Here is a 13,518-nt window from a genome sequence, read left to right as displayed (position 1 = left end):
AATTATGTAATTCCTAAGCAAAAATCTTTTCAAAAAGTTTTTGAGGAGCTGAAACTTGAGTTGAGAGTTAAGAGTGGGAATGCTGTTTGTTGAAGCAGTTCCCACTGTTTTATATCACCATATTGCATTTACGCTACATGGCATCTTTTCGCCATGACTTTTTACCATAAACAGACGCAGACAGCCACACACATATTCACACACACAAGACTGACTCATGAGCTTTTGTAATGGCAATAAAAGCTGTCCTCTTCAAACACACCCTGTTGATTAAGAGTCAATTAAAGTGTCTGAGACGAAGGGGGAATGAGTGGCAGTGTTAGGAGGGGGGAATGTGGCTTGAGTGAATGTGAGGAAGGGAGGTAAATAAAGAGAAGGAGCAAATAAGGAGGATTTTGGTAAAGGAGGAGAGGGATGATAGGAGGATGGGGGTGGGAGGGAAGTGGGCCCTGGAGGAAAGAAGAAATAAAAGCGTCAGTAAATGTTCCCATGTGTTGCTGGCGTCAAAATGAAACTTAACATCTTGTGGGAGAAGTGAGGAGATGAAAGCAAAGGATACTCAGTACAGGGGATGTCAAGGCGCCGCCCAACCTGACAACCATTGAGGGAGTGGAGAGGATGGAGAGGAGAGGAAAGGAGGAGACTTAATAGGATGGAAGTGGCAAGGAGAAGAGAAGAGGTGAAGGAGACAAGAAAAGAGGAAATAATGATTTTAGAGGAGATGAAAGCAAGATGTCAAAGGCAGACAGGGAGAGACAGAGGAGAACTGAACAGCACCCTCTGATAGGAGGGAAGGAGCCGGTGAATAAGCATTCTGTCAGCACAGCCCCGAAAAACAAAGAGCAGCTCCACAAATAGAAATAAAACAAAAGCAGAGTGAGTCCCTAAAGTAGGTTTCTCTCCTCCTCCACCCCTGGCTGCCACGTTTACGGGACAATCCATCTATTCTTGGGAAAGAAAAGCCCTGACAGCCAGACAGGAGCCAGAGAGCGACCATGCACCCATGGTAATAGTTGACATTAACTTGTAAACAACATAGGAGAAAAAAAAGAGAAAAAAAATGGGCGGGTGAGGTCATTAATGCTGCTCCACTGTACAATGTTAGGCTTATATTATATATATATATATATATATATATTTTTTTTTTTTTTTTTTTTTACTCCGATGACTGTGATTGGGGTCCCTGGAGAATTAACTTACATTTCGATATTCTATTCAACCAAATAATTTTTCTCCTCTGGTTGGTTGAATTGAGTCATTTTTAGAAGCTTGAAGAGGAAAATCTCACAATTTTTCATTGTCCATTAGTATTAGTATTCATGTTTTAAAACATTTTTTGAATTCATAAAGCACAGGTTGTGCCTTTTCCCCATTTTCGCAACATCATCACAAATCATGATTCCGTCTTGCATGTATTTACAGTATCACTAAAGCAGAAAACAGTCTCCTAATATATGTGACTCTATGATCACTGGTAACTGGAGACAATTTGTGGTCTTACTCATCATCAAATCCACATACTTTCAAAATCATAAGGTAGCTGCTACAGGAGAGGATGCTCAGTCATCACAGCTGTATGCTGGCTATGGTTATGCTAAATGTGACATCTAGTGGATGTTCACTGGCTACTACACTTTTTGCCCTGACTCCTTAATACTCCCAGAAACCCCCCTTTCTGTAAAAATCAAGAGAGAAGATTTTATTGTATTCATTTTATTGTGAATTAAGTAGTTATGATTAAGGAAAACATTGTTTAAATTTTTAATAAACTTAGTGATACAGAAGGCACATATCATTATCATTTAATTTTCTATTGGCACAACAACATTGTGATCAGTCTGTGTGTTCAGGTTTGTCTTGTGTGTTGTCATCTGTCTTTGTGCTGCTTCCCTGTGTGTGTGAACACACACTCTACTGTGTTTTCTACTCCAAGCTCCTGTTGATAGTCAGCTCTCTGTCAGCCTCCTCTGCACATGGACCTTTGGCTGCCTGGATGTGGAGCTTCCCGTCTGGAGCCAGGCAGCAGGTGACGGCTTCGGGGTTCACACCTTCAGGCAGATCAAACTCCTGTCTGAACTCCTGGAGTCTATAAGAGTAGGAGCCTTTCCCGTCCTCCTGCTTCTTCTCGGACTTCCCGCTGACTCTCAGCTTCCTGCCCACCTGTCTGACAGACAGCTCCTCTGGGGAAAAGCCTTGAGTGTCCAGGGTCAGGCCAAAGTTTTCTCCCTCTTTCTCTAGCTGGTAGGAGACTGGTTGCATGGCCACACTGCTTTGGAAAGGCTCTGTCTCCTCCAGGATCTTGTGTTGAAGTTTGTCCATCAGTTCCAGACTGCTGCACAGCTCCTGTAGGTTTCTCTGCAGTAGATTCTGCTGGTGGAGCAGAGGTCTGACCTCTGGCCACAGACTGCGTACAGGCCAGTAAAAGTCCATGAATGGACTGAGGGCAGATTGGAATCCATGAGAACACATCATCTTCAGTGTGTGTTTAGTGTCGAGTCTTCTTGTTGTGAGATGAAACACTGTTCAAGTGTCTGTTCTCCTCTGTGTTGCTTTCTGTCTCAGCAGTGGGACTGTCCCAGCTTTTATATTCTGTCTGGAGGAGGTCCAGTGTCTTCAGGAACTTTCCTGTCCTTACCACAGCTGTCCACTGGGTGGGGCTGTTCCTCAGGACTGATGATGTGACTGGATCATTCCTGGTGGATCATGAAATTTTCTCTGACAGATCTCATTGGATGTTGGAGCAACATGAGAGCACACTTCTCTGAATGTGTGAGTGTTCCTTAGTAAATGTTTCGTGAAACCCAGGAGGACTACTCACACCAATAAATATGTAACACAGAAATATTGTCATTCCTCCATAGCTGCAGTCATTATAGGGGAAAAAGAAAACTTAATGAGTAACCACACTACATCCCTGCATCTGTTCTATTATTTCACCAAATGTTTCTTAAATAACCCTTTCTGCTAATGTGGGTGCACAAATTGTGATCACAAACATCCTGGGTGGGAGTGGACATTTGCCTGGCTTTTGATGGTACAAATCTAATCAACTGTGTGTGTGTGAGTTGGGGAGGGGCTCTTTTGGAACAGAATGTTATCAGACTGGGTTTCACTGGTTTCACGTGGCCCTAAATCCTATCAGCTCGATGTAAGACATCGATACCTGACTCGTTATCAGTGGCTGCATTGAGAGCGTCTGTGTGAAGCAAGCTGCAAAAACAAGCTCATTTCCCTTTTTTATGAATGAATGCTGAGTCCCCGTGATCCAGTCAGCCAATGAGCAGGTCGCACCTGCAGCCGTTTGCAGCTCTGCAGCAACAAGAGGTCACTACACTTCAAAACGTGGGAGAGAGAGTCCACAGCAGCGGCAGCCCACAGCAGCTTCAGTCCGATCAGTCAGGCCTTCATGCGCACATTAATACAGACATTATAGACGGGCTTTGTTATTTATACAACAAATTCCAATGTCGCTGAAAAACAGCAACGCCGTGGCTCTGGAGAGACGGATGGATCTGGCCTCGTTCTTCTGCATGATCGGACGGCACGGTCCTGCCGTGGCTCTGGCTGTCATAGCGATGGTATCCGTGCTAGCGGGATTCATCATCTACCGGACCGTGAGGGGGAAGCGGAGGAAGGCCACAACAGCAGCCGCCGCCGACAGTGACAGCAAGAGCCCCGAGCCGGAGAGAGACACATCGGTGATCCGGTCGGGACAGGAGCCGAGTCCGGAGGAATCCTACAGCTCCGTGCAGTCAACAGGTAAAAGATCCACAAATAACGTTATGACAGGCTGCTTCAGGTTACAGGTGTGGGGATTCATAAACCATCATAGGATTATGAGGTTATAGGTAATGATGAATCTTCCTTTATCTAATATCAAAACCAAGCACCCCAGTAAAGTCCTGAGGAGTATCTAAATATTAGTAGGAGTATTATTAGGAGTATATAAATATTCTACAATATCATAAAGACAACATAAATAAACAGGCTACTGCAGATAATGTCAATATTAATGGTTACAGTAATAGTGTAGAGGATATAAATAGACTATAAAGCCATTATTAACTCTTAGTAAAAGCTGACCTCATTCTGATCCAAATAGACACTTAAAAGGATAGAAATGATCACAGTACTAAAAATGATGGTAAATGTTGATAGAGAGGGTATGTAACTTTAACTGCATTCCTGTACTTAGAATTTGAGCCACTTGCACTTTACATGAGTATTTCCACACTCTACTCCACTACATCTGAGAAGGAATACATTTACTTTTAGCTCATTTCTCTACAGTTGGAGTTATTGGTTTCTTTATAGATTTTACAAACTAAACATAATCAGCTCATGAGATTATGCATATCCAACTATAACAGTAAAAATTCTGCTCACATATTAATGCATCACTTCTATTAATCCACTAATATACCTATATAATTACATAACTCCTTGTATTATGAGTGATTTTATGTTTGATACCCTAGGTACAGTTTGCTAATAAGAAAATAGAAAAGTAAAATTTGGAATCCACAAATTATATTTATAATTAAAAGGCTACAATAAGTTAGAATATTGCAGACCCATGATAAGTTGATACATCAAAAATAAATCAGTGAAAAAGGTTTCATCGACATGGAACTTTCCCCTGCATAAATCATTAAATTTGGTATGTGGCAACATTGACATCTGGATTCAGATAGAGACACAGTGAGATAAAATTGGGTAATTGATATCCTTAAATGAAGGAGGCATACAACCAACAAATCACTGGTGATTGTAGTGATTATTTTCCCTGTGATCAAATCTACTGTCATTATGCAAAAAGTACAAAGGTGGATAAAACAGTTTTGAAAAAAAAATTTTTTTTGTTTGTCCTTTTTAAACCAGTGTAGATATTCATCCTTGAATTTTCATAAAATGAATGAATAAATAATAAATATACAAGCTATAACTCCATGTCAAAAACAGAACCCAGAATATATTAGTTCATGGTATTAGTGTAAAGTATAAAATGTATACAATACAAAGTTCTCATTAGGTTTGTACTCCTGTGAATTAATTTTTTTTTTCCTATAGATGTGAGTGATGAAGACTCATCAGATATGAAGGAGGAAGCTGATCAGTTTCACAGTGATCTAAAAATCAGGCATCGTCGTGCTGCTGCTGACACTCTTGCTGCTGAGAAGAAACCTCCACCTTATTCTTCTCCCAAGAGTGTCATCCAAATACCAGACAGCCAACACACCACTTCAGATGACACAGATGAAATGACAGTTGTGCAGGACTCTTACAAAGTAGCAGAGAGTTTTGCAGAGGAGGCCAGTTATTACCTGCAATGTGATACTTACAAGGAAATGGAGATGGAGGATGCTGGTGAGTGCCACCAGGGTGCAACAGACGACACCATTAAGGAGGTGATAGAGGAAGTCCATGATAAGGATAGGTGCTTGAAGGAGCCTGAGCTGATTATTGATGAGAGCCATGAGGAAGAGGGGAAGGTAAGCAGCCATTTTATGGAAGCTATAGAGATATTAAAGCCAGTTATTTAGAGTAACGGCTTTAAGGACATTTGAGGAAGTTATATAATGCACTATATTGGCATGAATAAATGTAGTAATATTTCACAATTGATTGGTTGTACTAGAGTGTAACTGGGTATGGAATGTTAAGCCCCACTATAATCAATATTTTTATATTAACAATAAATATAATAACCACATGTAATTTTAAATCTGTGGCTCAAGGCACATATAGATGACAGTAACTATCTCATGAAGAAAACAGAACATCTAGCAATTTAAGAGTAAGATGTTTTTCTCAGGTGTTTGAACATATCTAAGGTGACAGGAGCACAATCCCAGACGAAGGCTAATGTTGGAGCACCAACCTAGTGGGAATATTTCTCTCTCACCTCCATAGCCATTTATCTTAAGACTTAATTCTCTCTGGAGTTTCAGACTAGCACAGGCTGGGAGGTCAATCACAGGCAGTTTCTCAAGTACAATATCTTTGAGTATCCTATATTTCTGATATTAATTTTCTTTTCAGGTGTTTAAAGCAGAAGACCAGGAAGATGAGAATGTGACCATAGACAAGGATGTTTCAGATGAGAAAACCAGACAAGGGGAGGAAAACTTTCTGTGTGCTTCAAGCAATCAACTGTGTTTTGAGGACACCCCATGTATGAGTGAAATTGTCAATGATGACAGACTACAAGATAACAAAACTGCACTGGAAGCAAACAGTGTGGAGTCCAACTTGGAAGAGCCTGCTATTCATATTGAAGATGTACCTGTCATTTTCATCGGTTATGGAAAACATGAGGAATTTGAGGAAGAAAGTCACCATCCAGATAGTATTGACTATGTTAATTATTCCAGCAATCACTTTTCTCCAGAAGAGGAAAAGAAGAATGAGGGTGAGAAAGCAGAGGAAGAGTATGTAGACCAACAGTTCATTCCTCAACAAGATGAGACCTGGTCCTTGACATCAGAACAAGAACCAAACCTGCCATCTTCACAGCAGGACAAGTGTCATTACATGATAGATAAGGTGATACCGCCAATTCGGGATAGTGATTGGGATGATGATGGTGGTCTGGCTGGTGAGGTGACTGATCAAGATGCAGATGAAGACCATGTTGTTGCTGAATTTGATGCTCACCCACAATACTCTGACAAGCAACAAGTTCAGACTGAACAAAAAGACGAAAATGGTCTTCTACACAATCAGGAGGATGGTGTTCTTGCAATTGTGGCTGATCAAGCAAAAGAGAAAATGCTGAGTAGTGATGACAATGTTTCCTGTTTTGAAGAATGTGACAGTTCAAGTGTGGTACCGGGCCCCACTCTGCATTGTTTGAACGAGCCTGTAAAAGTTGATAATCTTGATGACCATCTCTCTGGTGTAAACACTGATGCAAACGCCCAAATTTCAAGCACTGCGGATTTCCTTGACTTGTCATTGGATAGTCAGCAACCACAAAATAAAGTGAAAGATGAAGAAATCGCCCCATCTTTGGATAAAGACTTAGATCCTACTATCATTGGCTCTGATTTGCCATCTCTCAAGAAAGAAATTCAGTTTGGTAAGAATGAGACTGGCGCAGTTGCTGTGTTGGCTGAAGAAAATATTGACCTTCATGTGCCACCTTGCTACGAAGACCAACAGATTGACCAAATGGTAAATAATGAAGCTACGGACAAGACTAGTGTTTCTGCTTCTCCTGATACAGTTACATGTGATGCTGAGATTATTATTGGCCCTGTAATGACTGTATCTCATCCTCATGTATCCTGCTACAAAGACCAAGAAACTATCCAAATGACAAATGAAGGATTTGACAAATCTAGTGCTGTTGCTGGTCCTGATAGTATTGAAAATGTAACTGCTTATGTAATGGGTGAAGAAATGTCTTGTCCTAACTTGCCATCCATCTGCCAAGACCTAAAAAGTGACCATGTGGAAATTAATGAAACTTTTGACGAGATGAGGGGTATTTCTGCTACTGATGCAGTTGTTTGTGATAATGCTAGCATTTCTTCGCCTGTAATGCCTGAAGAAATATCTCGCCCTGACATGCTGTCTTTCTCCCAAGACCAACATAGTGACCAAATGCTAAATAATGAAGATTTTTCTGAATTCACCATCAGTGCTGCTCCTGTCATGACTGAGGACCTTGACCTTCCCATGTATCAAACTCTCTTGCCATCTTTCAAGCAAAGTGAGCTAAGGGATAATGGCAAGGACAGCATGTTATCTCCTGGTGTTGGAGAAGAGAGCGGGATTTCAAGCATGACAGTCAGTCCTGATTTGCAAGATGCTGTTAATGAGTTTAGTATGAGCACTGAAAATATGGTGTTTCCAGTAAATGATCCCCACACTCAAGAAACAACAGAGGCTCAAAACAGCCTCTTTGCTGATGATGCAGCTATATCTGTGACTAATAAAAATACAGCAGGTATGGTGTTTGCGCCTTACCCATTTCATCTCTTCCAACAACCCCACAGTGAGTACACCAATGGAACTAAGTTTGAGTCATTTGCAGCCAATGAGGACATGTTTGGCCATGAGATTGAGGACAGTTACTACAGAGAAATGGAGCAGTTTTTGGCACAGATTGCAGCAAGCAAAATTAGTTTAGCCGATGAGCTGAAAAAGCAGACAGACGTGAAAGCTGTTGTTGAGGTTGTAGAGATTAAGGAGAAGAGGGAAGGAGTAAGCATTGCAAAGAAAGTGGAAACAGAAGCAGAGAAAGAAAAAGAAGAAGACCATGAAAAGACTGAAATCAGTATCATGGAGGCAACAATGGACAATAACGAATGGATCACAGATAGTAACTATCAAGTCCTTCCCTGGATGAACCTCTCTGCCACATCTTCTGCCCAAGACCACACAAAAACCGATCAGCCTCCCACTGAAGATCGCCAGCACAGCCCTTCTCTCACAGATGCTTCTTGTATAGATACAGATACCCCACCTTCCACTGAAGTTAAACAAACCAGCACTCTCTCCCTTGTTGATGAAAACACAGAAAATAGCAAAAAGGTTGTGGCTGTCCAGCCAATGCCCCAGAATGTCAATGTGACCTTCCGCATCCACTATCTCACCCACTCGCCATACCAGACGGTGGCTGTCACAGGAGACCAGCAGGAGCTGGGAAACTGGAAGGAATTCATCCCGCTAGAAAGGGCCAAGGATGGGCACTGGGCCACGGTGGTCAGCCTGCCTGCAGAAAGCCATGTGGAGTGGAAGTTTGTGGTGGTGGACAAGGGTGAGGTGTGTCGCTGGGAGGAGTGTGGCAACCGCCTCCTTGATACAGGCTACGGAGATGACATGATTGTGCACAAATGGTGGGGATTCCTGTGAGAGTTTGAGAGGGAAGGGCTTAAGAGGTGAGAGGAAGATTGGCATGTAGTAAGCTTTGAGTAATGGACCAGATAAAATTCAAACTTATTTATACATCCCAGTACAAGAACCAAATGATGATACAGTAAATTAAAATGACATCTAAAACTCATTTAGATGTTAAATACAATACAGCAAAATATGATATTCTATATCTATACATTAAAAGATGTCCCACAGTCCAAGTTAAAAGTGGGATATATTTGGTTGAAAAAGTTAATCAATACTAAAATCAACTGTTGCAACTGTTTGCACATGTTCATAGCTAGTTTCAAACTAAAAGAGTCTGCTGAAACAACAATATTAAAAAACTTCTAACTGGGTTAAACCAATCATCTAGTGGAACTTTTCCAAGAGGATTGCCCTCAAATAACCAGTGATTAAGCAGTTTTTTCAGTGAACTGAAAAGATTGCCATCAAAAAACAGAAGCATTATATAAAATGTCTTTTTTTCTGTGGCAATATATTTGATTATGCAAACTGCACCTCTATAAAAGTGGGTGATTCAATGCAAGTGTTAATTTGTATAAATGGAAACTTTATTATACTGTCCATATGCTGCTTTAATACTTCCCAACAATCTATGATAATAAATGCACATAGTTCACTTTTACTACAGCAATAATCAAAGCAATAATTGTTCTGTATACTGTATGGCTGTTGTTATCAGGTATTGTGTTTACCACTAAACTGTGATATAGTTGTAACTTTGATGCTGCTTTTATCTTATGGGACTCATGCATGCAAGTTTGTCCCATTGTTGTTCTATGAGCGTGCCTTTTAAACATGATTTTTCTATTAAGTTGTTGTAATGCATCAGAAGTGTCTTTACTGGCCACTACTTTCTTTGTTTCATTACAACTTTTATTGAATTAAGTGTAGTAGATCCATTACATTTTTTCAAATTTAAGTTCTTAATCAGTGTAGGCTATAGTCTCTATATCTCAGATCATAGAGCATCTTAATATGCAATATTCTAAAGATAATGCTATTCTTGAATGTTTAAGATGGAGTTGGTTACCAAATAAACAAATCCAAATCTGTCATATTTCGGAATATGTTTCTTATAGTTAAATTTACTCAAAGTCCTGATGTTTGGAGGTAATTTAAGTGTTTTGTTCTATTATGAGTAATTCCAGTGTCTCACTCACTAAATAATAGATTGCTTGATATTTTTTTTTTGCACTGCATTTTTTTGGGTATGAGGAAATATCAAACCAACACACACACACACCAGAAATCTGGTGCAGCTTATTTGTGACAGAACAGGATGCTGTATATCCAGGCTGTATTACATTGTCTCGTAGTGCAAATATATTATTTATCATCATTTATAATAAATGTCACATGCACTCCCTTTTCTTAATACTATTTTTGAAAATGAATATATTCTCAGTTCAGTATGGCAGATTCAGTATATTATTATATTTTTCAACCAACCACTGATAAGAACAAAGGTGCGATCCTGGTTTAAATTTCTGTGAATCATTTACTGTTGTTGCAACAAACAAATAGCCTAACACTGTTAGACTCTGGTACCTTTATTTAAATTCCGTGATTCAGACCAAAAGCCAAGACCTTGTACTAAGTCCAGCTGGCTCAGAGGTAGCTCATGCAGGGAAAGCATCGCTAGCAGGCATATTTTCATGCCATCTTGTCAGCTCCACTCAGCTCAGTGCTAAAGATGACTCCACTGTATCTGAAAAGAAGTGCCCTTCATCTTACAGTTCATGGGCTCTGTGGATGGTGAATATACACACTTACACATATACATGCACAAATGCAATTTCTGCTAGCGCCGTAAATGATTAATCTACACTGCAGGGAGCGGAAGTGTTTTGCGAGGTGATTTTAGAGGATAAAACCATACGTAAGCAGTGCTGCAAGAGTGAGGGAAGATGCATTGTGGGAGGAAAGAGGATTTTTTCTTCATCTGTAAATTAGATGTTGACGGTTCAGTGGCACTCCAGCAAGTAGAAGTGTTCAGAGTAAGTCTTGCTCAGTGATGACCTACAAAGAACAATCTACAAAGACAAACAGATCATTCAATGAGGAGGAATATGAAGGCTCTAGAAGAATAAAACATGAACACAACAGCAACAACAGTCTATAATTTCTTTTCTAAAATTCTTATAATTAAAAACACAGACACTGTCAGCCCAACACTATGACTAACAAGTTTCCCATGTTGACCTGACACTGTCTGCCATCTACATGTAAATGTCACTGTCTGTGAAATGTGATACCTGGTCCACATTTGGAAGACCACTCCATCCAAAGTGACCAATACTTATGAGAGTCTCCCCTTGGATATCAAACCCTGAACCTCTGCAGGATTATCACCATGCACCTCTTAGCCAAACAAGACCGTTGGGACTCATATGACCGACTTTAATTTGGGTCAATAGAACTCTGCCCCATCTGTAATGCACGTGGGTGTCTTTTCTATTTCAAAACACAGGTTCAGGGAACTCTTGCCTCTTTGCCCCAGTGCAGAGAGCCAAATATAAAATAGCATGGTGTTATATAGAGGGTCTGTTTACACTGAAAGCACAATAGCTAACTAACGTGATCTCCTGGGTCACGCATGTTAGTTTTGTGGAGTGTAAATGCAGCACACTGCCTCGCTCAAACACAGCTAATGTGGCAGCTGGGAGTGTGTGAACTTTCTAAGGTTGAAGGTAATCCTTTATTTAGACACAAGGCTTACAACTGACACCACTGCATATTGCTTTCTCTCTCTTTGTATGTCCCTCTCTATTTCACTCACACACACGCACGTCAAACATCTAAACAGTTAAGCCACAGTTGGACCAAGGTTTGATCTCTGTTAAGGCATAAGTCTTAACACTGAGTCAACGGTCTAATCTGGAAACAGCCCCCTGTGTGGCTATCTACATACACTGTTCAATTGTTTTAGAGTGAACATAACCTTCACATCAACACACTGAAAATCATTACATAGCTGCTGTTTCTGTGTCTGTCTGTGACAGTTAATCAATTGCTATGGGAGTAAACAGTCTACAAATTTTCACATTTTTGTTTTCAGATGTCAACAAGAATAGCTGTACACAGTTGTGTCTGGATGTTTCTCATAGCTGGGTCATTTCACAGTCTTCTCTTCATACTTAAAACACCCCAGACAACTACCACATTGCTTCATAAAGTCTATAGTGCCCTCAATAATGACAACAGGTAATGTAGGGGTTGCAATACACACTATAGCATGCATTGGGTGGCGTTAAAACTGATGTAATCAATATTTTTAGAACAATGAAAGATGGTTGAGCAGGGAGGGAAAAGGGGAATTTTCTTCTTCAACAAGTGGGGGGACTCCCCTATTGAGGACAGGAAAAGGAAAAAAAGAAAAAGAACAAGAAAACAACTCTGCATCAGACTATGCCCCATTCCAGTTTGAACCCCTAGCAGTAGACAGCCACAATAGTCTGCATGTGTCAACATGGACTGACAAAACTCCTCACAGGTGTTCCAACTCCAGTTTATAAAGACAGTGGCTCCTCCTACTCCAGGAAATAACAATTAGACAATCAATTAACTTACAGCAGTGATTTATCCACTACCCAATACGTAACTATCATAAGTTAACAGTGGAAAAACATTACTAAACCCGATAAAAGAGTAAGCGTGATTTCAAACTGCCTTAAATTAATATATCTTCCTATCATCTCCCAAACCTCCCCCTCATCTATACCACACTTGGCACATTCCCCCGGGAACCTGACCATAAAAGGAGTCCAAATTGGCAGGGGCAGGTTTGGCAGTTCCTCGTTTCAAACCAGAGGCTGACCAAGTAGCTTGTAGGGGAGAAGTGAGGAACACGAAAACTAATCAAATAAGGATATTAAAATACACAATATTTTATTAGGATTCCCTCAGCTCTCATGTGTCTGTGTGACTTTGGCACCAATGCACATCAACACAACACAACTATAATTAACAGGTTTCAACCCTTAAGCTGTACTAATTACCAAACAAGCCAGACACCTGCTGGTTGGATGGTACAAAAAAGTGACTGAGGTAGACAAGCACTGTGTGTTGTTTGTTAAGCTGTCTGGTCTGCAAATGCATTGTTCTCACAGCCAGCTTTTTGGAACCATTTTCCACAAAACGGCTCTTGAAAAAATCACTGTACACAACCTGCCCAGCACTAAATGGCAGACCAACACAGCTAGCAACTAGCTAGTGAGCATAGTGGAGCAGCTGAAAAGTCTGATATTTCCCACAAGAGTTGTTAGAGACCAAAAACAGAGCTAAAAGAGTGTTGTGTTTCATTTGGAGACATGACCCCAACATGACTCCAAATGAATGATAATGTTACTCCCTAACTACTAGATGTGTAAATCAATTAACTGTTTATTTATAAGTGAGTTCACAACTTGTTTCCCCCTCCCCCTCAAGGACCCAAAAATTAGTTATTTAACAAAAAGTAGTGTGGCTTTAAATCAAATTTGCTGAGCATATAAGAGTTTGATTTTTATTTCTGAATGTCCCTCACAAATTATACAGCAGTTCGGAGGGAAACTGTGTTGACTGATCTCTAAAGCTCTGCTGCTAACCAGGGAAAAAAAAAAAAAAATTGCTCTACTAACAACCAGA

At 40.4% G+C, this 13,518-nt stretch overlaps 2 protein-coding genes across 2 annotated transcripts; one reads left to right on the top strand and one right to left on the bottom strand.

Annotated features, from left to right (window-relative positions):
* Positions 1-1,697: 1,697 nt before the first annotated feature.
* On the bottom strand, positions 1,698-2,611 carry LOC108880311 (heat shock protein 30). The gene has a single exon (XM_018671771.2). It carries the CDS (start codon positions 2,470-2,472, stop codon positions 1,924-1,926), a length of 549 nt encoding a protein of 182 aa, XP_018527287.1. The 5' UTR covers positions 2,473-2,611; the 3' UTR covers positions 1,698-1,923.
* Positions 2,612-3,324: 713 nt separating this feature from the next.
* stbd1 (starch binding domain 1) lies at positions 3,325-9,949 on the top strand. The gene is made up of 3 exons (XM_018671770.2): positions 3,325-3,759; positions 5,071-5,492; positions 6,043-9,949. The coding sequence occupies exons 1-3, from the start codon at positions 3,465-3,467 to the stop codon at positions 8,860-8,862; spliced, it is 3,537 nt and encodes a 1,178-aa protein (XP_018527286.1). The 5' UTR covers positions 3,325-3,464; the 3' UTR covers positions 8,863-9,949.
* The last annotated feature ends 3,569 nt before the right edge of the window (positions 9,950-13,518 follow it).

Source organism: Lates calcarifer, linkage group LG9 (genome assembly GCF_001640805.2).
Source record: "Lates calcarifer isolate ASB-BC8 linkage group LG9, TLL_Latcal_v3, whole genome shotgun sequence".
NCBI lineage: Eukaryota > Metazoa > Chordata > Actinopteri > Centropomidae > Lates > Lates calcarifer.
Note: the sequence above shows the minus strand (reverse complement) of the source record. Positions and strands in the feature narration are given on the sequence as shown.